The sequence below is a fragment of the Cydia amplana genome, chromosome 11, assembly GCF_948474715.1.
Source record: "Cydia amplana chromosome 11, ilCydAmpl1.1, whole genome shotgun sequence".
NCBI lineage: Eukaryota > Metazoa > Arthropoda > Insecta > Lepidoptera > Tortricidae > Cydia > Cydia amplana.
In genome coordinates, this window is record NC_086079.1 from 9,118,217 (window position 1) to 9,144,341 (window position 26,125).

Consider the following 26,125-nt stretch of genomic DNA (forward strand, 5'->3'; position numbering starts at 1 on the left):
AATAGTTCATAGCATAGTCAATAAAACTGAATTATTTCTGATATTTTATAAACAACAAGGGTTCTTCATTCTTCGATCGAAATTATGAAATTTATGAAAGTGAAAAGCAGAAAGAAACGTCAAAATGTCAGCCAGCTTTACCCACAGATAACCGTATATAAAATACTGTAGGGGTAAGGCAAAGGGGTAAAGTTAGTACAAGTTATAAATCGTAAAAAAAATTGTTCAGACAGTGTACACACATGTTTACGATACAATAAATAAAAGCCATAACAGACTACCGTACAGCATCGCGACCTTCTTTCTTGCTCTAAATTATAGCTGCGTCCAAAGAGTAAAGTAAGTATATAGCTGCGTCCTTCACGTACGGCGACCACCTACGTACACACTATACTACTATACTATCGATACGTGTGCCGCACCGCATCAAGGTCGCGATGCGGTATAGTAGTCTATTATGACCTTAATGATTTTTTTAAAATTTTACTCTATGGTTGGTTCGCGGAATTTGATTGCATGGTTTCGTTGCAGCGTACTTTATCTGTGGTTACATCAAAAATGGAAGCTGCGGGCTCTGACGCCGGCGCTAAAAATCATTTGCAGAATGCTTTATCCGAGACAGAAATCGCGAATTTGCCCGCAGCTGTCGCGGATAAAATTAACACATACATTGACCAAAAGTTTGAAGAATACTTAACTTCCAAGGCACTCCATGAAACCAGCAAAACTCAAATAGGTAAGTACCCGGTGTGTCTTCTGCTGTTCAACCGTTTTGCATTTAATAATAATGAGAATAATTTGATGCACTATCTGGTTTTACGTGTACATGAATGATATTTTCTCTAGGTTCCACTGCTGTGGTTTGAATATAATTCATTTGTAATGTTTTACATGTAGGGTAGGGTTAACTTTTGAGTTGTCCAATTCTGAATTGTCTTTGTATCACGATAATTCCATCGCATTGTCATTATAGTTTCAGCGTAAGTACTTATTTGCACGCTTTTTTCGTTACCAAGACTGTAACTACTAAATAAATATGAACCATGGCAGATGGAAGCAATAAATGGATACTGAATGCATATTACTTTGTTCCTTTCAGTACTAAGGGTAGTGACTGGACAGTCGATGAAAGTATGAAGGAATGTGACAGTGTGACACTCAAATACGCTAGGAAAAAAATGTTGAATGTGTCTAAATTATATTCATCACACTTGCAAAGCATCACCAGTTGATAACCCTGTATTGATGATCATCAATACAGGGTTATCAACTGGTGATGCTGAGCTATGGAAAATAGAATGCAGTCTAGAGTATCTGCCAAAATAAGAATATTAAGTTCACTGTGCCTAATTTAGACTTCAAATTAGTTTTGGAATAAAGCAAATAATTATATATAAATTTAATTTTTAGGTAAAATTGGTTTGGAATAAAGCAAGAGTCTATATCCTCTTAATGGTTCAACAAAAAAAATTTGAAAAAGATATATGTGATTCTATGTTTTATGTACAACATTTCTAACGTTAAACTAAAATAATTGTTTTAACAAATACTACAAATGCAACATAGAATAATGTTAATCACTCAATTTTTTTAAAAGAAATCGAATATTATTCAAAATTTCGTGCGTATGTAGCTCGAAAAAGGCGTGGCCGGCAGTCATGTGCTTTGAGATGAGTTGGCGGTGTCGCTCGTCGCTCCGTGCCTTCCTTGTATTCTGTATGCTGGTGCTGAGCCCAAGTGCAATAAAATTGGAGTTATTGTGGCCAAAGATTAAATAACTGCAGAATGTCGATTTGGTTGTGACGCGCTTTAGCGCGCGCAACACGGTGTTTCGCAGCCTATGTTACGAACGTAATGACAATATTTCCACTTATGTTTGAGAAAGCTTCATTTGAAATATAAACCTATTTTCTAAAATGTGCGGACATGTTGCCATTAAAATTTAACGTTTTTAAAGTTTGTTCCTAAAAAATTATGATTAATTGATTAACATAGGCTATATATTTCCGTTATATATAGTTTGATTACATTTTTAAGATTATTACCTATTAAAATTATGTTAGTTTTTTCTAGGTTTGTAAAAAACATAGTATTAGATCGGCGCGCGGCAACATATTTTTTTATTTACGGAATAAGATAAAAATTAACTAGGTTAGTTTCTAGCTAGGTTAGTATCTGACTGAACTACTAAAGCACCCGTAATATGTGTCAAATATAGGTCCGTCGTCCATCCGATGTATTTGCTTTCACAGTGGAGAGATATTTATGCCAGATGAGAGTAATCAGATAATTTTGATTTTTATGAGTTATCAAATATTTTTAAGCGACCCGATCCGATATTTATGCGGATCAGACTAACGATATTTTTGCCGGCCACAAAGCATCACATATTTTTACCGAGGTAGTGTCGTCATATACTTATGCCTCCAATGGAGCATCAGATATTTTTGCACGGCTGCCCACAGTCATATATTTATGCTGGTGACTGTACAGAGCGCTTAGCTCCGCCCAGACGCTAAAGGGCATTGGGCCTACATACCTAGCGTCTTAAGAGCCCATCAACGTGCACACTAGCGCCACTGCTAAATAATCGTGATTATTTCAATTTTACGTAAAATATTTAAAAAAAAGGGTCCGCTATGTACAGTCACCAGCAAAAATATATGACTGTGGGCAGCCGTGCAAAAATATCTGATACTCCATTGGAGGCATAAGTATATGACGACACTACCTCGGTAAAAATATGTGATGCTTTGTGGCCGGCAAAAACATCGTTACTCTGTATCCGCATAAATATCGGATCGGATCGCTTAAAAATATTTGATTACTCATAAAAATCAAAATTATGTGATTACTCTCATCTGGCATAAATATCTCTCCAATGTGAATGCAAATACATCGGATGGCAAACGGACCGCCTATATATCTGACACGAAATTATGAAATATGTCATCAATCGGCAAAAACGAACCATACCTGGATAGCATAGAGCCTTACATTGTTTGAAGTGATTTGACAATTCACGAAAAGAGTGCAGACTTGTCATTGCATATGTCTGTCTCACATATTTCATTTGCAATTTTAAATTGTGACATAATTCAGGTAGACTTTTAATAGACAATGTGTAATAAACCTCCTTCTTACATAAAAAAGAATGATGAAGAGGTCAACCTGTGAGACTGACAAGGACAAACAATAATAGCGCTTTCGCTGCTACTCCTACTGAAAGATACATAAGACTATCCCGTTTTGTCATTTCCCCCACCCCTCATGCCAGATCCAGTTATATACTAGATTCATGATTGCAATACGTTACAATTCAAAATTATATCCAGTTTATTCCGTCAAATCGATGATAGAATATAATGTGAGACAGACATATACAATGACAAGTCGGCACTCTTTTCGTGAATTGTCAAATCACTTTATACAATTTACGGCTCTATACCAAACATGTATGGTTCGTTTTTAAAGGTCGATAACATATTTGTGATTTTCCAACGTATCAGATAAATAGGCGGTCTGTCGTCCATCCGATGTATTTGCATTTACAGTGGAGATATATTTATTCCAGATGAGAGTAATCACATAATTTTGAATTTTATGAGTAATCAAATATTTTTAAGCGACCCGATCCGATATTTATGCGGATACGGACTAACGATATTTTTGCTGGTCACAAAGGATCACATATTTTTACCGAGGTAGTGTCGTCATATACTTATGCCTCGAATGGAGCATCAGATATTTTTGCACGGCTGCCCACAGTCATATATTTTTGCTGGTGACTGTACAGTCACCAGCATAAATAAATGACTATGGGCAGCCGTGCAAAAATATCTGATGCTCCATTGGAGGCATAAGTATATGACGACACTACCTCGGTAAAAATATGTGATGCTTTGTGGCCGGCAAAAACATCGTTAGCCTGTATCCGCATAAATATCGGATCGGGTCGCTTAAAAATATTTGACGACTCACAAAAATCAAAATTATGTGATTACTCTCATCTGGCATAAATATCTTTCCACTAAAACTAAATCTTACCCCCGTGGCGTCAGTGGCACGGCAAATGGATGCGCCGTTTGGCGTTCAAAAGGTTAATTTAATCTATGTCTACGATGTAACGTCAGTTACGGTTGAATTACCCTAAGGGTAATAAATAAGAGAGCGGGATCTTGTTAGTTTTAAATAAAATATTACTTGACATTTTTGAATCTTTATTAGGTTTGGGCATGGACATATATATTATATTACATATAGTCATATAGAATAGACTGCGCTCTCGTCTCCGGCGAGCGTGCCGAACGAGACGGCCCGAAAGGGAGACTTCTGCTACCACATCACATTCATAATGAAGAGTGTCTATTTTGTGGGTTATGAAGTGCTGGTTAACTAACTTAAGAATTTTCCCTTTAATAATAATATTTGTCTAAATGTTGTACGCGCTTAATTAAAAATACATATAATGTATTTATTTTAACATATTTTATATCTTTTAACACCCACTTATTGCTACTTAATATTATATCAACTGAGTTAATAAACTGGCACGGCGGAATTTGTAATTATGACATTTATATTAATAAAAAGGCGCATGCTTTGTTTAGCTGTCGCAGCAATAGCAACATTCATTCAATTGTCACTAGTTTCGTCGTTGCCAGAGAGTGAAACTCTGGTGCTGGTGACGTCATTATGACGTTAAGTCGCATATATAGGATGTTTTTTTAAAACAACATTGTAACACCTCAATAATGGTTCTGGCCGAGTACCGAATATTCGGCATGGCATGCGAACATTTTGAGTCACAATTATTATGAAAACTGATCTCTAACAAAGCTCAACGTTAGATGACGTTAGCTAAGATATATTTTTGTTGAACAGCATTAACGAATAGAGTCAAACAAAACAGACTCATGATAAAAATAAAATGTTTTTTAATCAACAAATGCTCGAAAAAAGGTCTTCGTATTTAACAACTTCCAAGAACACATTCTAAATATACCTACATAGTTTTTGGTTATTTTTATAGTGCAATTTTGTCTTTTTAAGTAGGTGCAACAGATATTCGGTATTCGGCCGAATAGTAGGCAACATTCGGCCGAATACCGAATATTCGGCAAAGTGGTGAATATTCGTGGCATCTCTAATAACAACACTCCGTATTTAGCTTGACGTCATATTACGTCTGTCATCGGCACCAAAATTTCGCTCTCTGGTCTGGTCGTTGCCCTAAAGAAAAGAATATGTCTCCGACTTGGCCGGTAGTACGCATACTATACATCAGATGGCGCCTGTGTTGCTTAACGAGAATGTTCAATCGGATTTGTATGAACGCGCCTATCCCTAGTTAATATCGTTGGTTTGGGGATAGATAAGTAAGAGTGCGCACTCCATCCATAGATACTTTCCGAATACTTTAAGCAAGTTTAATAGTAGTTTATGCCAATTTGCCGAATAACTGTTGCACCTAACTAATAAGAAAATTTACACACTAAAAATAACCAAAAACTAGGTATAATTTAATATTTAAAATGTATTCTTGGAAAGTTGTTAAATACGAAGACCCTGTTTTGAGCATTTGTTGATTACAAAATATTTTATTTTTATCATGGGTCTTATTTGATTGACCCTAACTATATTCATTAATTTTGTTCAACAAAAAGTATATCTTAGCAAACGTTGTGCTTTGTTGGCCAACAGTTTTCATAATAATTGTTATTCAAAATGTTCGCATGTCATGCCGAATATTCGGCCGAGAGATCTACTCCTACTTCCTACTACGGTCATACAGCATATTATGATTAAGTAAGGAAAGTCATGTATGGAGTGAGCACGCAAAGCTTACATTCTCTATGGTTTGGGTATACATATTTTATAGTTTACTATTTCTTGTTTGTTGCAGGGGACAAGATATCTGAATTGGAGGGAGCAATAACTGAATTGACTGCAAAGTACGAAGATGCTGCAAAAAAATTGCTGGTTGCTGATCAATCTGTTGCAGAACTGGAGAAGCAACTTACAACATTAAATGCAGAACAAGACAAAACGCGTGATAAAATTACGCGTTTGGAAAATGAAGCCATTTCTCTTAAAAGCGCGCGAGATGCTGCAGTGGATGAAAGAAATGATTTAACACGTATATTGGAAAGGCGAGACACGGAAATTGAACGGTTAACGGCCAACGAAGCATCGCTTTCACAACAATTGCGTGCAGCTATTGACGCAAAATGTGAAGCTCTTGCCCTTAATGACGAGACCCAAAGTAAAGAACTAGCTTTGCAATATCGTGAAAAACGAATAGAACAGGAAAGAACGCTTCTTAACTCTCAAATTTCTGGATTGACTGAAGAAGTCAACAGACTTACTTCAGAACTACAAACCGTAAGACTGAATAGTACCAGCAGACTAGTTAATGTCGAAACCCAATTAACTGAAAAACTCGAAGAACTGAATGCCGCCAATGAAACAATTGCTCAGTTGAATGAGGTAAAAAAGAATTTAAATACCCGTGCCGAAAATCTTACACAGCGGCTTCTGGAGCAAAGAGAAGTTGAAAACAAAATGACAGATAATTATAAAAAAGAATTGGATGCCAAAACGAAATTGGCCGATTTATTCAAGACTATGCATGATGATGCTGAGGCAAAAACTATGGAGCTAACTGAAGGCATTTCGGAACTGCAAAAGCTATTGAATGAAGCCACAGAAAAATATGGTGAATTGGAAACTAAATATAAGCAGTCCGAATTAGATCACGAAGAACTGATGGAGAAAAAAAATGAAATCATTTCTTCTCTAAAGAATGAATTAGAACATGCAAATGACCTTCTAAAGGCTGCAAATGCACAAAATCTTGACATGGCTTTAAGTGATTTAGCTCCATCTGCAGCTACGGCTAGCAAGCTTTTGAAATCAGGAATGTCCTTAACTCAAATTTATTCACAGCTAGTAAAAGTCAGTGATGAACTAGCACAAGAAAAAGAAGAAAATAGACGTCTTAACATAACCATCAATACTATCGTTCAAGAATTGGAAGAAAAGGCTCCAATGCTTCAAAAACAAAAAATAGAATATGAAGAAGCAATCGAAAGTAATACAGCATTATCTCAGCAAATTGATTCATTGGTGATTGAATGCAACAGGCTAAGAGACGACTATAATGAGTCCTCTAAAATTGCTAACCATTATAGTCGGGAAAACACTAGACTCAAAGGAGAGCTTGCAGATTTGGGAAGACAGGTTTGCTTCTTGTTGAAGGAAATTGAACACAGTCGCGGAGGATTACTTCCTAATGGCGACCATGATGCCTCTAATACTGCCTCAAATGCAACAAATTCTTCAGATTTAAGTTCATCTAGGATCATATCCAAAACTTTAGTAACATTCAGTGACATACAAGAGCTACAAGCAAACAATCAAAAACTGCTGCGCATGGTCCGCGATTTGACTGACAAGCAAGAAGAATTCGAGCGACACAAAGAACAATTTGAGACAGGAGAAATGCAAAATAAAATAGAATCATTGAAGAACAGGGTTCTAGAACTAACTGAAGCTCAAGACCGCCAGACTAAAATGGTGAATGGTCTAATTAGACAACGTGACATGTTTAAGAAATTGTATCATGACCTTATGAAAGGTAAACGCCACGAAATGAGTTCCGTATTGGAAGATATTGACATGGATAAAGGAGATTCATTTACTATGGATACTACTGAAAAACCCCAAAAACCAGCAGTTGAAACACCTGCTCTAGAAATAAAATTAAAAGAAACGGAGAAACACCTGGAACTATTGAAAGAGGAATATAAAACATACAAAGAAGAAAAACTAATAAACGAGAAAATGTTGTTTGAACAAATTGATAACATGCGACAAGAGATATCAAAACTGACGGCGGCAAATAGCAAAAGCTCGTCAACCTCGGAGTATAATAACGAGAGACTTAAAACCTTGCAAACTAATGTTACTACTTATAAAAAGCAAATCGCATCACTGGAAGAAAAGAACAAAGCTTATAATGCGACCATTGCTAAGCATGAAGTTTCTCTGCAACACTTGCGTGATGAGGCTCTGAATGCCCAGGGTAAACTTGCTGCTGCTGAAATACAAGTAGAAAACTTAAGATTGGAGTGCAAATTACTGAGAGACACTGAGTTACGGCTGCAGACTGAAAAAGAAATATTAAATCGAGAACGTCAGGGTCAATCTTTATTGTTGAAAAACCTTGAATTAATTAAGGCAAGCTTAGAGCGAGTTGAAGTTGAAACCCGCGCAAAAATTGAGTCGCGCTTGGATGAAGCAACGAGAGAATGCTCTGCTTTAAGAAGAAGGCTACAGGAAGAACAAGACAGATTTAGAGAATTAGCGTCGCATCTTGAACGTCAAACTGAAACCGCTAAATCGCGTATGCAAGAAGAAAAAGATGCAGCAGACCAACTGAGAAAGGAAATGGCACACCTACGTGCAGATTTCTCTGAAAAAAATAAATCTAATGAAGAACTTGCAAAGAAACTTAAGATTGCTTTGACGCCTAATTCAGATGGTTCGTTTGATTCTATGAAGAAGATAAAAGAGCTGGAGAACAAACTTTCAGACAGAGAGGCAGAAATCCAATCTCTACAAGAACAGTTGAATGTAGCAAAGGAACACATTAAACAATACTGTGATATATCAGAAGGCGCCGAAAAAGAGCTTAAAACACTTCATACTGAGTATGAAACATATAAGTCTGAAACAGAGGCGAAACTTGCCGAATATACACAAAAATTACAACACCTTGAAGAAAAATGTGGTGAACTTGAAGCAGAGCTTACTCTACAAGCTAATGGAGAGCAGTCTACTAGTAATAATGCTCTAAGGCGAGAGCTATCAGAAGCTAAAGAAGAATTAAAGACTGCATTAGCTAATTATGATAATTCCCAGTCGGAGCTTGCAGCCATGCGCGCAGAGATAGCTAAAATGTCAGAAGCTGTCATTAAAGCTGAAGAAAAATATAATCATGAAATGATGCTTCATTCAACTGACATTCAAGCCTTGTCTAATGTGAAAGAAGAATTATCTAGAGCTCAAAATCAAATTAATGAATTAGTTGCATTGAAAAATAATGCTGTTGAGAACTTAGAAACAGAAAAAGCTGCTTGGGCCGAGAGAGAAAAAATGATTGCTGCAGAAAACGCTCAGTTGATGGAGCGGTTTAAGGATCTGAATGAACAGAATTCATTGTTACATAACCAGATTCAAGCATTAGGTACTCAGTTGTCTGTTACGCATGCCTCAAGATCCATGTCGGAAAGCATGAACGAATCAGCCAACGATTCATCCATGAATGTCTCTGTTTCTGAGGAAGATGGAAAATCGTCAGAACAATTGTTCCAAATTGTCAAGTTCCTTAGGAAAGAAAAAGACATTGCTATGGCGAAGTCTGACATTCTTAATGCAGAGAACATGCGACTAAAGTCGCAGTTGGAAATTGCGGAGAAACAACTCGATAGCGCCAAGTTGGCGTTAGCTACCGAAAGAGAAAAATCTGAAGTAGGCATGGTGACTGTGAACAGGCAATCTGATATTCTTAGAAAAGTCGAAACACTGAATGCTTTGACAGATAGCAACAGAATTCTTAGAGAAGAACGTGATACTTTAACCAGTCGCGTAGAGGAACTGTCTGCATCAACCAGGCAGCTCGAAGAGAAATTAGCTCCACTGCAGGAGAAAATTAATGACATTACTTCAAGGAATGAGACATTACAATCAGAAAACACATCACTAAAAGCAGATTCTGCTCGTTGGCGCACTCGTGTGAACGCTTTAGTAGAACGTGCCAACAAAACCAGCCCAGAAGACTGGAAGAGGCTTCAAAATGAAAGGGAGACTCTTGCCAAGATGTTAACCAGCGAAAAGGAGAGCACCAGAAAGGCAAATGAGGAACTTGGGGCACTTAGAGTCGAGAAGAGTAAGTTAGAAGAGCAATATACAGTATTATCGCGGCAGCAAAGTACTTTGGTCGAAGAAATCAAGAGGTTAACAGAGGAAATAAATACACTCAGGGATGACATGGCTAGAGTTACTGAAGAACTTACCAAGGTGAAGGCAGAGCTTGCTACAGCTCTTGAAACAAACGCTAAGCTTACTGAAGAAGTAGCCAGTAAAGATGCTTCTCTCAATGATATTAGAAACAAGGAAATGCAAATTAGAAAGATAGCTAAGAAATACAAGGTGCAGTATGAAGAGTTAGCTAAGACCGTTGAAGAAGAAAAGAAGAAGACAGAAGGGGAAGCTGCAGCCGCCGACGCCGCATCGGCCGAGAGCGCTAAAAAGATGGATGCGCAACTCACTGAAATACAAGCTCAATTAGAAGCCGAAAAAGCCAATAATGAGAAATTAAAACAGGAAATTGAAAGTCTTAGAACGGCAAATACTGACAAAGAAGAGAAGGCCAAAGTAGTATTGAAACAAGCTAAGAATAAGATAGTTCAATTGACTGAGCTGAAAAATACGCTGAGCCGCGAATTGGACGAGGCGCGTACCAAAATAGCTGCTACTGAGCAAAGTAATCGTGATGAGCAAGACGTGAGGTTGACTCTGATTAAGTCGCAGTACGAGGGCCGTTTGTCGCGACTGGAGAAGGAGCGAACGGAGGCTCAAGCGGAAAAGACTCGAGAGATCGAAGCGCTACAACAGAAGGTTACGATGCTGCAACGGCAGCTTCAGAGCCAAGCCTCGGCGTCCAAGCAACAGACTACTACCGAGAAAACCACGACGGACCCGCCCACTGCGAATATCAAACCGATGGCTGGTAAGTTAATTCAATGTCCCATATGTTGATGTTGCCATAAGTCGGCTATGACTCTGCTGCGTCTGCCTAGTTTTCGGATCCTTTTTTAGTATTAGTCTTTCCTTTCTATACGAATCTACTAGAAGTTAATACTACCTACTCAAAATCAGTCGTTAGTTCGTTAGGCCAGCCTTGATCCTTTGAAAACAAAATTGTTCGTTTATATTATAAATTACAGCTCACACAACGAAACCTTTCGTTTTAGGCGTAGCCCAACAAAGCGCACACACGATGGCGCGCGGGCGCGGCGGCGAGACGCCGCTCGCGTCCATCCGGCCCATGGCGCAGGTCGGCCCCACGGCGCCGCACGACGCGCACACGACGGAGTACATGCCTGCGTCATCCTCGCGCCCGTTGCCCCGCGCCGCGCTCGCTGCATCCACCGCCCCGCCGGAATCCACGCAGGTTTGTGCAAGTGATTTACACCCAGCTAGACACACCAGTAGCAGATGTATGAACCTATGAACACGCACTAAAAACTAATCGATGTTTAAACAGACTCTCACGCTCAGTGCGCGAGCAGCGTATCTTTAATCCTCGTCAAATATTTCCTAAAATTAAATGATGTTCTTCAATTTCAGGATATGGACACCAGTGAAGCTGGTATGGGCAGTTCGGGTTCTAGCGACAGTTCTGCACAACCTTCGTCGCATTCCCAAGCTCCACAGCAAGTAAGTTGTTTTAATATGTTGTGGAACAAACAATAAGACATAGTAGATGGCTGTCAGCTTAAAGTTTTGCGTTCATTTGGGTGGATTTTACTATTTACTAATGGTTGTGTTTGCATTGCAGGCCGTAGCACTAGTGATGCCGCGTATCGAGCAGCCGAGCGGTGCGAGTTCCGGCGCGGCCGTCTCCGGCTCGGCGTCCGCCGCAGTCACCAGCGTAGCTGCACCAGCTGCTCCTGCTGTTTCATTGCAAGGTACTATTATTATTCAGCTCGCACACATTTTCTTGTGGAACCGAGAACAGTTTAGTGGCGACCATAGACCGTAGAGCACAGCTAGTGAAGGGGAAGATGGATCGAAGATGGCCGTAGCACTAGTAATCCGGCGTATCGAGCAGCCGAGCGGCGCGGCCGTCTCCGGCTCGGCGTCGGCTGCCGTCACTAGTGTAATTGCAGCAGCTGCGCCTGCTGCTTTGTTGCAAGGTACTATTATTAAGCTCGCACATTTAAGATTCTTGCTAGTAGAACCGATGAGGCAATCATGAGTGGCGATCACAAACCGTGAGTGGACAACCAGTGAAGGCATTCAGCAGGATTTGAAGGAACCCCTGGTTAAGGGCAGTGTACTACTGGTCATTTAGGTCATCCTTCGCTGGAGGCAGAAGTCCTTTAGTGGACGCTTGTCGGCTGATTTGATGATTAAGTTGGTTTAGCTTTGGCGAACTTCCTCGGGATTAAGTGAAAAACCATTTTAGTGAATTGATTTCTAGGTATTATCTCTTTGAGGTTTTACTCAGTTTACATTTTACCCGTATGGGCCATATGTTACGGGTTACCCGAGGGCCAAGGAACGCACGTTGGACGTTGACGCCGACCGCAATTCATTTGTTTAATCAATGTGTGGTTTCGCGGCGGGGAAGTTAGTTTCCAACTTTCCATAGTACTTCATATTAATATTATTGTTCAGGCGCGACCAGCGGCACGCCTACGTCCGCCGCCAGCGCACAACCGTCCGGCGGCGTCAGCACGTCGCACGCTCCGGCCGGGGTCAGCACGTCGCAACCCCCGGCCGGGGTCAGCACGTCGCAACCCCCGGCCGGGGTCAGCACGTCGCAGCCCCCGCCCGACGCGCGCCCGCCCAAGCGCAGGCTCCAGTCGCGCCCCGTCACCGCCAAGCGGACCAGGGTGCAGGTAACTTATATATATTATACTACTCTTTGAGGTAACTACTCATCCCCGCACTACCCACCTCTCTAGGCCCGATCACCGATTGACGTCCTGCGGTGGGTGAACGAGAACGTCACGTGCGATAGAAATGTTCCTGTACAATGTCACGTTGTACGCGGCGTATGACTTGATTAGATAATAAAATTAATAGAATCTGGGATGTTTACATAATATCTAGCCTAGTGCAATGACGACAATATTTATTTTATTACCGAACATCACAACCTTATCTTACATATTGATAGTTCATTATTTACTCCGGCGGTCCAAAAAAACCAACAGACCTAAATAGTATTTTATGCAACCGTTGTTTAAGAGAGGTCAAAAAAGGCGAGTGGCGTGAGTAACAGTTTGAGGCGAAGCCGAAAATTGTTAATAAAGACGCCACGAGTATTTTTTGACTCAGTTAAACAACGTTGCATACAATTCTTTTTCTACGACCAAGCACTTTTTTGAAATAAAATTGTAAATTTAACAAATATTTTTAATTCAAGAAGTAGTAAAAATGGAGGGTACGGGCGGGAAAAGAATGAATGAATGAATGAAATTAAAAAAAAAACATGTCTATGGTTCACTTATTTGTCAGAGATGACATTTAAAATAAGGTTGGCAACACTGTATTTCATTCAATATTTTTTAAGTGGTCATTACACGAAGTATCGTAAAATCGCCAAAAAGATACTGCGTGTATGCACAAATTCTTTTTTGGGGAATGGACTAAAGACTTGTCTTGACAACTATAAGGTAGGGTTTTAAAGGTGTGTGCACGACCCTTTAAATGACAAAAGTACGGGAGTAGAAAAAAAAAATATTATTTTGATAATACGACATGTATTATATAATAAGCTCACAATCCCAATTAATTTTAAAGCAGGGCTTCGAACGGTCAGTGGAAGTAGAGTATCAGGTGCCGACGTCGTCCCGCTGCGACCAGGACGACGAGGGCGTCATCGTGGTCGACTCCGAGGAGGACGACGAGCGATGCTCCGGCACCATGTACAGGGTACGATCTTATCTTATCTTACAGCGAGCTCGGTGAAGGAACACTAGCTGTCTGACTAGTGCCGCCATAAGATACTCAAATTGCGATAAATATATTATAAAGATACAACACATTTTAACAGAGTATTACGTTGACACGGACAATTTTTGCCAGTTTACTAGGGTTTTTTTTTTATTATTGAATTGCTTCATTGTACTAGTGATAGAAGATTAAAAACTGACCTAACCCAACTCCCACTATCTTGTCAATTAAGGGCATTTTTCACTTAACTGTGTGCCATTAACACATTCACTGCCCCCGACGCACATGTGCGTCCACCGTCATACGAGTTTGTTCCTAGGCCACGCCCCCTGGCAGTGAATGCGTTAACGGCTAACCAGCCGTTGCTACGCCACGATTGCTAACCAGCAATCGTCACAAAACTGACGGTCAATGTCAAATTCCATACATTTTGTCAGGAATGTGACGGTTAGACGTTACTGAAACACGTCTTAAGTTAAAATTAAAATGCCTAAAATTAAACTTATTGTTGATCTTGAGGAGAAAGTATATCATTATGATTTTCCAACACATCGAGTCACAAATATTCGTGGACAACCAGAATTAGGGTCTCCCCATACTTATCGACGCGGATTCGGCGAAAGCCGATAGTAAACAGCATAAACAGGTAAGGTTCGGTTCGGCTCCGTTCGGCCGTCGACGGCCGACGCGTCTGCGTCTTTTTCGCTCTTATTGCGTGGACATAAAGTTTCATTTCTATTGGCATTGCCGATGCCGCGTCGATAAGTTTGGGGAGACCCTTACAGTCTATTATTATATGCAAGCAGGAAGGCGAAGAGGACGAGGAAGACATGGAGGAAGAGCAGGAAGTAGAGGCGGGCGAGGAGGAGGAGGAGGTTGAGGAGGGCACCGACGGAGATGCCAGTGCGGCGCACCAGGTACTTGTTACACGACTACTAACACCAACTGTCTTAACTTACCGTCGGTGGACCTTATGTCTTTGCAACAAGGTTGACGTGTTATCAATTAACAGACGATGGTACCTCACCAATCCTCTGAATATGTATGAACGTCAGAATAGATATGACGTTGGCAACGGCGAGCGGTGTGACTGTTGGTTGGGACAGCGACGCCGACGACCTTACCTCTCGCTCCCACGTATGGTGGCTCGCCGCTTGCCCCTGACGATGCCCAACCCTTTTAGGGCCTGTTGCACCAACCACATTTGACAGACTGATCAACGTCAGCCGGCGCGCCCCGACGCTTTACTATGAAACTTTCCATACGTAAAAATTTAGCCAACTCTTTAACGATACGAACAGTTTCGTGCAACCGACCCTTAATCTGCCAAAAAATGATTTGCAAAGGCACGAGGCTAATGTTAGGTTTTGATGCAGGAATCCCCCGCGCAGTCGCCGATGGGCGGGTCGGAGGGCGAGCTGAGCGGCGCCGGCGCCGGCGAGCCCGACTCCGAGCCCGCGCCGCAGGGGCCGCAGATCGAGGCCATCAGCAGCGGCACCGAACGTACGTATCAGGGATGTTGCGAATATCCGCATCCGCAACCGCGGAACTTCCGCATTATTTTCAACATCCGCATCCGCATAAAATCGATGCGGATTTAATGCGGATGCGGATGTGGAACAGGTCGGTACAGGAACGTGTTAGCAGCGGCGTAAGTGCTAGACTGCTAGGTAATTTAGTCATTAACCAAAAAAACCTATTAGAAATGAGCAGTCAAGCGTGAGTGGGACTTAATGTACGGAACCCTTGGAACGCGAGTCCGACTCGCACTTGGCCGGATTTTTGAAATAAAAATTACTAAAATGTAATATGTATTTGACGTTTTTTATGGTACTATCTTGACATCCGCATCCGCGGATGTGAGCCTTTAAAAATCCGCATCCGCATCCGCGGATGTCAAGAAATCGGCATCCGCAACATCCCTGGTACGTATACTCATACTCATAATCTTTATTGCATATCACATTGTATCTTAACCTATTGCATAGAATCGTGTACAACATGACACCCTGTAGGGCACAGCAAACAGTTTATTCAAGAGGAGATAGAGTTTTTTTTTTTTTTTATTATACCATACCTAATTCTTGAAATTATCTCTTAACTATCAATTTATACCACTTTATTGATCTATCCCTTGAGTAGGGAACTATGACAGCACCCATGAGGCTGACATGTTCACCTAGAGTGTCCAAAGCCTCAATAAACATCAGATTAAAAAAAAAATTGTAGCTAGATGGTGCCTATTTGAACTGCCAGTGAGATAAAAGGCCCAAACCTCAACTTAAATGGAGCTGTAGTGAAATAGGTGAAATTTTAAATTGCATTCTTAATTTTGCGGTAAATGTATGTTTGTAATGTGACATGTGCCGTTGATGCTGATGAAAGTGGCGAACCCTGTAGTAATCGACTCTATTTTGGTAACAGCCAGCGGAGCCCTGTCACTCGGCGGCAGCGGCGGCGACGACGGCGACGACAGTATTGTTCCCTCCACCCCCACCCTCTACGTGCCGAGGCGAAACGACGGGTAAGACGACATTTTTATTCTAATTTTTTTGGATACTTTTTGCAAATTGCACATCTAAACTAATGGTTTAGTTTAAAATCTATTGTTTTGGAGTTTCGATCGGGATCACATTGTGTGAGCATTAAAACGCTTTCTCGTTGGCCGAACCGCTTCTGTCTGAAAAGCCAAAAACCCGTGGGACTCGAGGTTTTTGCCATCATCTCCGGCTGGAACTCGAGGGGTCGAATAGCCCGGCGCTCCCAACTATTATAAAAATGTCAGAAACCTCCGACCGTATAGTTTGTAGCTTTCTAGTAGACCCCGAAGGCTTATCCTATTGTCTATTGTTCAGTAAAACCGCACGTGCTACTTAAGCTTTGGATTCCTCCGAAAACGGTGCCGTCAGTCATATAGCGGCAGCAAAAGACGGCCGTCTTTACGGTGGCGACATGTGGAAAGTACCACGGCGTCATAACACACCGTCATCCACCAAGGTCAAAGCGGCAAATTTGAAAAATGTAGGCGCGATGGGATAACATCCCATAGAAAATTTGAATTTCGCGCCTTTTCCTACTGACAAGATTTGCTTGATCATCTATAATTTACTTGGAGGATGAAATATCATCAGAAGAGGAAAATAATCGTAGTACGGAATCATTTATTCAAATCTCGTCTCATTTATTCAAAATGGCGTCACCGCTATCTAATAAAACGTTCACGAAACTATCGACAAGGTCATGACGGCCGTCATCTTACGTTACGTTGACAGTCAACGTAACGTAACGCTGTCTAGGAAACCGCGCCATCTTGTTTACATAGACAACGTTCTAGTGACGTCATTCAACGCTATATAGCGGCCGTCATATTACGGCACCGTTTTCGGAGGAATCCAAAGCTTTACCTGCAAAAAAGGGTCCTAATTATTCTTTTTGGCACCTGAGCGCGGGCTAGTCCACAGCTCAAAAAACCAGTGTAGGTGCGCTCTCCGATAACGCGCCTTTGTTACGCATCTCGATGACACATTTTAGACTGGTTCTGTAGCGTTCGACTCGCCGGCACTCAGTAACCGAAGTACCGATTTTTTATGCAGGTGGTTGTGGCACGTGGCACGAGCGGTTTTTCTTAACAATAGACAATAGGATTAGCCTTCGGGGTCTATTAGAAAGCTACAAACTATACACTTGTGCCGATTGTAATCTTTCGCTTCCACGTTCAGGTTCGGCGAGGCGGTGGTGTCCCCGCTGGGCGCGGGGGGCGCCGCTAGCGGCGCGGCGGGCGCGCGCTTCACGTTCGCGGAGGCGGGCACGGCCTCGCACCACGACACGCACGCCGACCTGGCCGCCGCGCTGCCGCCCGCCATGCCCGCGCCCAGCCCCGCCATCTCCGACTCAAGTACGTAACTACTCCACGAGCTTCCGTCACGACGACCGCGCTCAAATCGGCATTTTACGGCTGACGTGGATGGCACTCCGGCGGCATCTACTTCAGCTTTTAAACTCGGGGCACGATTTTTAGAGTTCCGTACCCAAAGGGTAAAAACGGGACCCTATTACTAAGACTCCGCTGTCCGTCCGTCCGTCCGTCCGTCCGTCCGTCACCAGGCTGTATCTCACGAACCGTGATAGCTAGACAGTTGAAATTTTCACAGATGATGTATTTCTGTTGCCGCTATAACAACAAATACTAAAAACAGAATAAAATAAAGATTTAAGTAAGTAAGTAGTAAGGGGCTCCCATACAACAAACGTGATTTTTGACCGAAGTTAAGCAACGTCGGGCGGGGTCAGTACTTGGATGGGTGACCGTTTTTTTTTGCTTGTTTTGCTCTATTTTTTGTTGATGGTGCGGAACCCTCCGTGCGCGAGTCCGACTCGCACTTGGCCGGTTTTTTTCTTAGACTACGACAGGTTTTTGCTCTCTAACTGCATAGTAAAAATCGTTTAGTCTCCTTAATATTTGACTCGTTAGTAAAATAGCCTCAATCTATGCGTCCAAAGTTAAAATGGCCGTTTTTGTTTTGAGTTTATAGATTGACGAATCCAGCAACATAGAAACTAGTTTGATGTATTCAAAAGGTACTTTAATACAAGATACAGTTCGTAGCGGAAATATTTAAATATATGTATTTCGTTAAATTGAAATAATCACGATTATTTAGCAGTGGCGCTAGTGTGCACGTTAATGGGCTCTTAATATTAACAAATACGTTAATATAATGTTTGTGTTATAGGATCGGAAGGCAATGAGAGTCGCGAGTGGGAAGAATCTCGCGTGGAGGAGGAAGCGGCAGCTGTCAGCTCTCAAGGCAGCGAACCGTCGTCTCCACACCAGGTTAGTTACTACTAGACTACAATTAATCGTAGCGTAAGAGCGTTTTCACGTTGTACGATCCAATATCGGATAGCAGTAATAGTATTTTATGCGGCCGTTGTTTAAGAGAGGTCAAAAAAGGCGAGTGGCGTGAGTAACAATTTGAGGCGAAGCCGAAAATTGTGAATAACGACGCCACGAGTATTTTTTGACTCGGTTAAACAACGTTGCATACAATACTTTTTCTACGAGCAAGCACTTACTTTGAAATAAAATTGTAAAAACAAATATTTTTCATTCAAGAAGTAGCAATGACTGGAGGGTACGGACGGGAAAAGAATGAATGAAATAAAAAAAAACATGTCTATGGTTCACTTGTTTGTCAGAGATGACATTTAAAATAAGGTTGGCAACAATGTATTTCATACAATATTTCTTAAGTGGTAATTACACGAAGTATCGTAAAAGTGCCAAAAAGATACTGCGTGTATGCACAAATGCTTTTTTGGGGAATAAGACTAAAGACGTCTTTACAACTATAAGGTAGGGTTTTAAAGATGTGTGCACGACCCTTTAAATGACAAATAAAAGTACGGGAGTAGAAAAAATATATAACATATGTGCTTTCTATATTTATTTATTCATTTACGAAATTATCATTAAAAAAAATGTTAATGCCAAAAAGGCGGACTTTATACCACAGGGCACTCTTTAACCAGCTGTCTTTCTCGTAGGGGCTATCTGGTATAAAATTGGCAGTTATAATGTGACGTTTAGCGTCGCAGTTAGGGTTGGAAAGAGGTAGGAAGGAAATGAAAGTTGGAAATAGGTAGGAAGGAAACGAAAATTGGAAAGAGGTAGGAAGGAAATGAAAGTTTAATTTAGAAAAGTTAATTAATATTAGGTATTTAGAATTACAATAAGTTAGCTAGGGCCGTGAGTCCTTATAACTGAGCCGGCAAGAATGGAATAATGAAACAAGTCTTTAATAGGAGGCACTTTCCTGGGACTCTACTTCGCAGGCGGGCAGTTGTAGATGGCTCCGCTGAACAAAGCAGGCATCGCAGTCGCAGGTCCAGAGTATTCTAAGATGGATCCTCAGCTCGGAATGGAAACCTTCCAGATTGTGGAGCATGCGCATAGCGCAACCCGGGGTAGTGCAGGCTAGTGGGTTTTCAGAGTCAACCCCAGACTTGATCCCTAGCAATATTGGTCTTATTAGATTATGCACACAACGGTGACTGCGTCATCCGGCCCGCAAGGAAAGAAATATCAGGAAAGTTAACCTTTTAGCATTTCTTTAGTGTTCACGGATGAAGCAGTCAGGAAAGAACAGATTAGTTAACAGTATAAAAGAATACAACGTAACATTATTCCCATAAGAAACTTAGATTAAAGATTCACAACACTTACCCGATCCGGGGAAATGTACACAGCATAATAAAAACTAACGGCAGTTTGCGATCTATATTAAATCAAGGTTAGTATTATTTTGTATTAAATATCGAAGATTATTAGCGAAAATATGTGAGCAATCAATGAATCTACACCATATTTTTCATGTGACAGATTCACAAGATTCCTGAAGGTAATTTTAAAATGTAATGTTTTTTTTGCAACCGGCCAGCACATAACGCCGAGCACAAACGAGGTTTTATAGCAAACCGTTACAATAATTTCAGACATGTCGGAGACCTTAGCGATAATTTTTGTTTATAGTTTGTAGTTATGTGTAGGCATGTTTGCTGTATGCGCGGCGCGCCGTTGCAAGTACACCGCGGCCCGACATTGTGGATTTAGGATCCCACATCCAATCCGAAATCTGATCGTATCGTACTGTGTGAAAACGCTCTTACGGGTTAGCTGACCAATCGGTCGATCAAAGTTCGATGCACCAATTGACATAATATCGACTGAGGACCTACAGCGAACCACTTCGTTCCTACGTTCGTTCATCTATTTGCCACTCAATCGCTCGAATATGCATGAGTGATAGAGAGGCAAATAACGAAATTTCGGTTTTCGGGGTAGGGTTTCTTATCTGCTTGACATTGTAAAATTGATCAACCATTACCATTCTTACATAATGATTTTTTGAATGATGATGATGATGGTATCCTGTTATCCCTCATCAGGGACATAGGGCTTTCAGAAGGGATTTCCATTTTTCGCGGTCCAGCGCGGCCTGCTCTAGCTCCGCCCAGCCATAGAGAAAAAAATACATAGAGTGCTCACTCCATACATCAGTTCAGACTATTAATTTCAGTGTCTACATCTAGCATCGAGTAGCGGAACTATCAGTACTGCTACTTGACAATAGATGTAGCACCGACCGGAAAGTCTTATCTCAACAGCATAAGACTTTCCGGTCGGTGGCGACATCTATTGTCAAGTAGCAGTACTGATAGTTCCGCTACTCGATGCTAGATGCTAATAGTCTTTTTGGTACTAAAACTGATGTATGGAGTGAGCACTCTATGTATTTTTTCTCTATGGCCCAGCTGAGGCCAACTGGTGCAGCCTCCTTTTCCACTGTGCGCCTCCAGGTGGTACGTGGGCGACCTGGCCCCCTTTTTCCGGGAATTTTCCAAGTCAGCCCTTGCTTGGATATGTGGTTGTTTGGCCTTCGTAAAACATGACCTATCCAGCGCCATTTCCGCAGAAGTATCTCCTTAGCTAAAGGGTTTTGTCCGGTCAACTCCCATAATTTAACATTGGAGATGGTCCGTGGCCAGTAGACTCCTACGATTCGCCGCAGACACTTGTTTACAAACACCTGGAGTCTACTGGTTATGTCTTGCTTGACGGGCCATGTCTCGCATCCATACAGGAGGACCGACTTGACGTTCGAGATTTTTTGAATAAGTAATTTAATTTTTTAAAGCAAGAGCCTGATTCGATCGAGCCTGTTTATGAATTTTGTGGTAAAACTACGCAATATAAGCAAGTTAGAATGACAGTTGTTGATAGTGAAAAAAGTAATTTACTCAGTGAACATGTCATCAATATAACCTGTGTTAATAATCTATTGTTTTACTGATTTATTATTTACTAGCTGTTGCCGGCGACTTTCTATGCGTGAAAAACAACAGTTTGGTTAATCATTTGTCAAAACGAAAGATATGTCAGTCTCTCAAGACTGTCATAGTCATAATACTCATAATATACTACACTCAAAAAAGATTTTCTCGCGATAAAAAAATTCAACCTCCTCTCAACCGGCTAAGAGGAAGCAATATAATGCCTTTTTCAAGTTTCAAATCCCTCATTAGAGAAATATGTCCTATATATCTTTAATGAGGGATTTATAAATGAGAAAAATATGTCCTATATTTCATTCCTTGGTGGTACAGATTTGAAATAAATGTATATTCAGCGAAAATCAATAGATAAACGTAGAGATCGTGTTCTTGCTAAATCGTAATAACCTAACAGGTACCGACCATTGACTTATATCTCAGGACTGGCCTTACGTGCGCTAAAAATGGTACTAGTTCAGCGGTGTCACTCACGAATTGGAGCCAATCGTGTAGTCTAACGCAACTAGTTGCGACCAATCGCGCGCGTGATGCGAACTCATCAACCAATCGCGTCGCAGCGTTTTCACACCGCTGTACTGGCCCCATTCATGCTCCATTCTTATTGCCCGTAAGGCTAGTCCTGAGATATATATATATATATATATATGTCAATGGTACCGACACAATCAATTATGCGTCAACGGTTCAGCCGAATCAAAAAACCAAAGTAGATACGTCATTCGTAATCATTGTAATCAGGCAAGGCATGCATGACAGACGAATATACCGATTATACCTGACATAATGCCTCCACACAATCTGCTCCAAAGACTACAACGAATGATATCAAATCTATTTACCTACTCTACAACCATACTTTATTCATTTGAATATGTATCTATCTAATCTAATACCTTTAAACGAGCAATTCTTGCATATTTATTTATTTATATATACATTTCGGGGATCTCGGAAACGGCTCTAACGATTTCGATGAAATCTGCTTTTTCGGAGGCGAAAAATCGATCTAGCTAGGTGTTATCTCTGGGAAAACGCGCATTTTTGAGTTTTTTTATGTTTTCCGAGCTTCGCTCGGTCTCCAAGATATTAATACGTAATATGAAGATAATAATCCGTCGTGATATTTACGTCCACCACGTAAACACGGTTGTTTTGTTTTCTTTATCATGAAGCGTTATTTCCTGTCCACACATTTTAAACACGTATACTTATTTATACAATTTTACGTAGGTATACGAGTGCTCATTTTATTGCAGCCAGCGACATAATCTATGCAATTAAAACGGATACACCTTAGTATGTTGTTCCAAATTACGTTGACGAGTGAAAGAGAGAGAGAGTTCAATTGCTAATGCTAATTATTCGACATTGTGTCAGCACGAACTACGTTTCTGAGTAAAGACTAAATAAAGTCGTGCATGACTGATAACTTGATAAAAATCATACTATCAAGCGATTGTGCGCATTTGTTTAGACATTTGCGTTGGTGATCAATGACAAAAATAGATTTGCAAAAAATGCTAATCTATTTGCAATTTATTATTTTAATGTATGTTTAGCTTGTAGGCACTAAAACTAAACCTATGCAGTCTGAAATAAATATTGAAATTGAAAAAAAGACTCGTGGAGTTTCATGTTCGTTTATTTTATTAGTCTATGTACGCACAGTGTTCTTGATTACAATTTAGTCGGCCAATCAACTTATATTTTGTTAGAATTGTTAGATGCTTTTTGTTGTTTTTGTATGTATGCATTCTGTTAGATGCTTATTCAACGCAACGCATTCATAGCTTGGTTTCGTAAATCCAGCCGTACAATTTTTACAAATTGCTGAACTTCTGGCATCTAATGAATTCGTTAATGATGTTTCAAGTAAAATAAAAGTACATAATATGCGATGTGTTATAATAATGCTTCCAAAAACAGAGCCCTGAGCATTACTAATGGTCATATCAACGTGTGTAACGGCAATCGTCGCGTGAGCTACTGCTTAACATAATGGCCGTCCATTACCGACTGAATGATGCGTTTGAAAAAATGACAATTCATAATAGAAATCGCTTTACTGAGATAATATGCTAGTAATTTATGCCAACGTAATCGGTTTAAACTTGAATGTATATTGCACTGCCGGATGGCGATTTCACTAGCATGCAGCTGGCGCGTTGAAGATATTTAATATACTCTGGCACAGCAACCTTTTCAGTAGATAAAGGCGGCAAATTTAAAAAATGTAGGTGCGAAGAGTTGACGCAGAACCGCTGAAATATTGTATGGAGATAGTTTCAAGCCCGGGGAACGCTACGTAGAGTATTTTTTATCAGTCATCATCATCATTCCGCGCAGAACGCAGACGAAGTTGCGGGCAGAAGTAGTAATTAAATATAACAAATAACCTAGGTGTTATAAGTAACTAGTTGTCTATTGACTTTAATTAGCATTCATAATTAAGGCCACTTTAAACTCATATGCCAGCTGTATAAACGAAACATAACTGTTTCAATTCGCAACTCCGATACACTCAAGAACGACGTTCGTTCCGCATGGCTGACTCCCATTGTAATGGACTTTATTGTTGTACTGGCATGACTGGCACTCTAGTAGTGTATAATGAAATATGTGACACATCACATGTAAGTGTTATCGATACAGTATGCAAGTTTTGGGCATTATACAGTTACAGTAGTTTGTTACTTTTATTTTAAGTACGGTAATGCTTCAAGGAGTTATTGAGATTTTTTTAATTGAGTAATAGTCCTCGCTTCGCTCGGGAGATTATACAGCTTCGTAAAAAGTCGTTTTATGCTCTTGTACAATGTAGCATTTATGGTGACAGTTTTATTGATATACATCGTTCTCGCAGGTCGCAGAAGAGGGCCGCGAGGCGGAGGCGAGCGCCCCGGCGGGCGCGCCGCGCCGCGCGCCGCCGCCGCGCGCGCTGTCGCCCCACCAGCGCTGGATGCGAGCCGCCGGTACGTGCCACACAACCCCCTTGCCTTGTAAAACTGAATTTAGCTCAGCAGTCGTGTTTATTACGTAGCGAAATCTTGCTTGTCAATTGTCATTGATCCCAAAGGTCTGTCAATACGATGGCAGATCTGCTTTTATTTTTCTGTTTTGAACCACTCGAAGCGCACTTATATTAAAGTCGAGCAGCCTGCAGCCTTCTGCTTCAAAACACGAATGAAAAATATGTATTAGACGGAAACCCAGCACTCCACATTACCACACAACACCTTCAGTGCCGAAGGACCCCTTAGGCGTTATTTTTCCAGATTTTTTTTATTTGGCCAGTTGGTTGACAAATAGGCATAAGGCATAATCTTAGGCTTTCACGATTTATATTATCACTAGCCTAACCTATTCCAGCGACCGTTCGCTAGTGGTCGTTAAACTGCCCCTCCCCCAAGTACGAATAAAAGCGAATACATCTTTTTTTTGTTTTAAACAGGTTAAATTATGTAAAAAAAATGTTTTTGCTAAATACTCAAATCTTAACTACCTGATACGCGGATTAGACTCTCGCGCGAGCCACGAGACGAGCCGCGAGCCGCGCCACGAGACGCGAGTCCACCGCTTACACTCGCGTTCGGCTTGTCATTCGGTTATAAACCTTATGCCGTGCCGTTAGTGTTTAAATTATATTAGCTCGACGAGCTTGCGAGCCACGAGACGAGCCGCGAGCCCACCGCTTACACTCGCGTCTCGTGGCGCGGCTCGCGGCTCGTCTCGTGGCTCGTGCGAGAGTCTAATCTGCCTATGAGAATCTTTATTTTTCCTAAATGCAATCAAGAAAGGGACAAAGGTCTCCCTCGTGGTCTCGCTTGGCACGTTTTTCTTATTAGCAAGCGAAATTAAACTTTAACCTTATATAAATAGAGGACATTTTAATTATTGGCTATTTTGACAGTACTTGTTCCTTGTGTTGAAAAATGCCTTGGCGCCACTATACACTAGATTAGACTATATGATAGTGAATGAAATTAGACTGTTGACCGCATTCGCGACGATATCCAATGCATTCATGTTTATTTTTGAAAAGCATCAAGTCCCTTAAAGTAACAGTTTAGTTTTTTTTTTACAATTTTAAATATTACTTGAGAGGCAAACTCCCAAAAAAAAACTCATTTATAAACAAAATTAAAAGTTGTTTTCTTTCAGATAGCGAAAGCGGACCCAGGGGACGTGGCATGAGGCCCCGCGGAAGGCCTTCGCGGAGGGCTCACTATAGATACTAAGAATGACATATTCACATTTCTTCCCACATATTCATAACTATTTTCTTTAAGTCGGGTATTAGTTCCACGTACTTTGTTGTTGTGGACATAATAGAAATGACTGTATTGCTGCTAATGTGATTGAGTGAATGCGTGAATAAATGGGGACGACTTATTGTTTAGTATTAAAGATATACTGTCTTATTGAACGAGGCGTCATATATCGTTCAATGCGTTCTGCTTCAAGTCGAACCAGTAGGCCTGGCACAGGAAGGACCCCCGAGATAGACTACTCGTCTTTT

At 40.9% G+C, this 26,125-nt stretch overlaps 1 protein-coding gene across 2 annotated transcripts; it reads left to right on the plus strand.

Moving 5' to 3' along the window:
- Positions 1 to 528: 528 nt before the first annotated feature.
- Positions 529 to 26,072, plus strand: LOC134651900 (nucleoprotein TPR). Of its 2 annotated transcripts, none has more exons than XM_063506998.1 (14): positions 529 to 736; positions 5,906 to 10,795; positions 11,040 to 11,239; positions 11,416 to 11,505; positions 11,627 to 11,756; positions 12,469 to 12,692; positions 13,600 to 13,731; positions 14,559 to 14,669; positions 15,129 to 15,255; positions 16,177 to 16,276; positions 17,472 to 17,647; positions 18,486 to 18,586; positions 24,470 to 24,578; positions 25,768 to 26,072. In XM_063506998.1, exons 1-14 carry the CDS (start codon positions 559 to 561, stop codon positions 25,842 to 25,844), a joined length of 6,645 nt encoding a protein of 2,214 aa, XP_063363068.1. In that variant the 5' UTR covers positions 529 to 558; the 3' UTR covers positions 25,845 to 26,072. The 2 variants fall into 2 exon arrangements, with proteins under 2 accessions (XP_063363068.1, XP_063363069.1); XM_063506999.1 differs by having other exon boundaries at positions 13,603 to 13,731.
- The last annotated feature ends 53 nt before the right edge of the window (positions 26,073 to 26,125 follow it).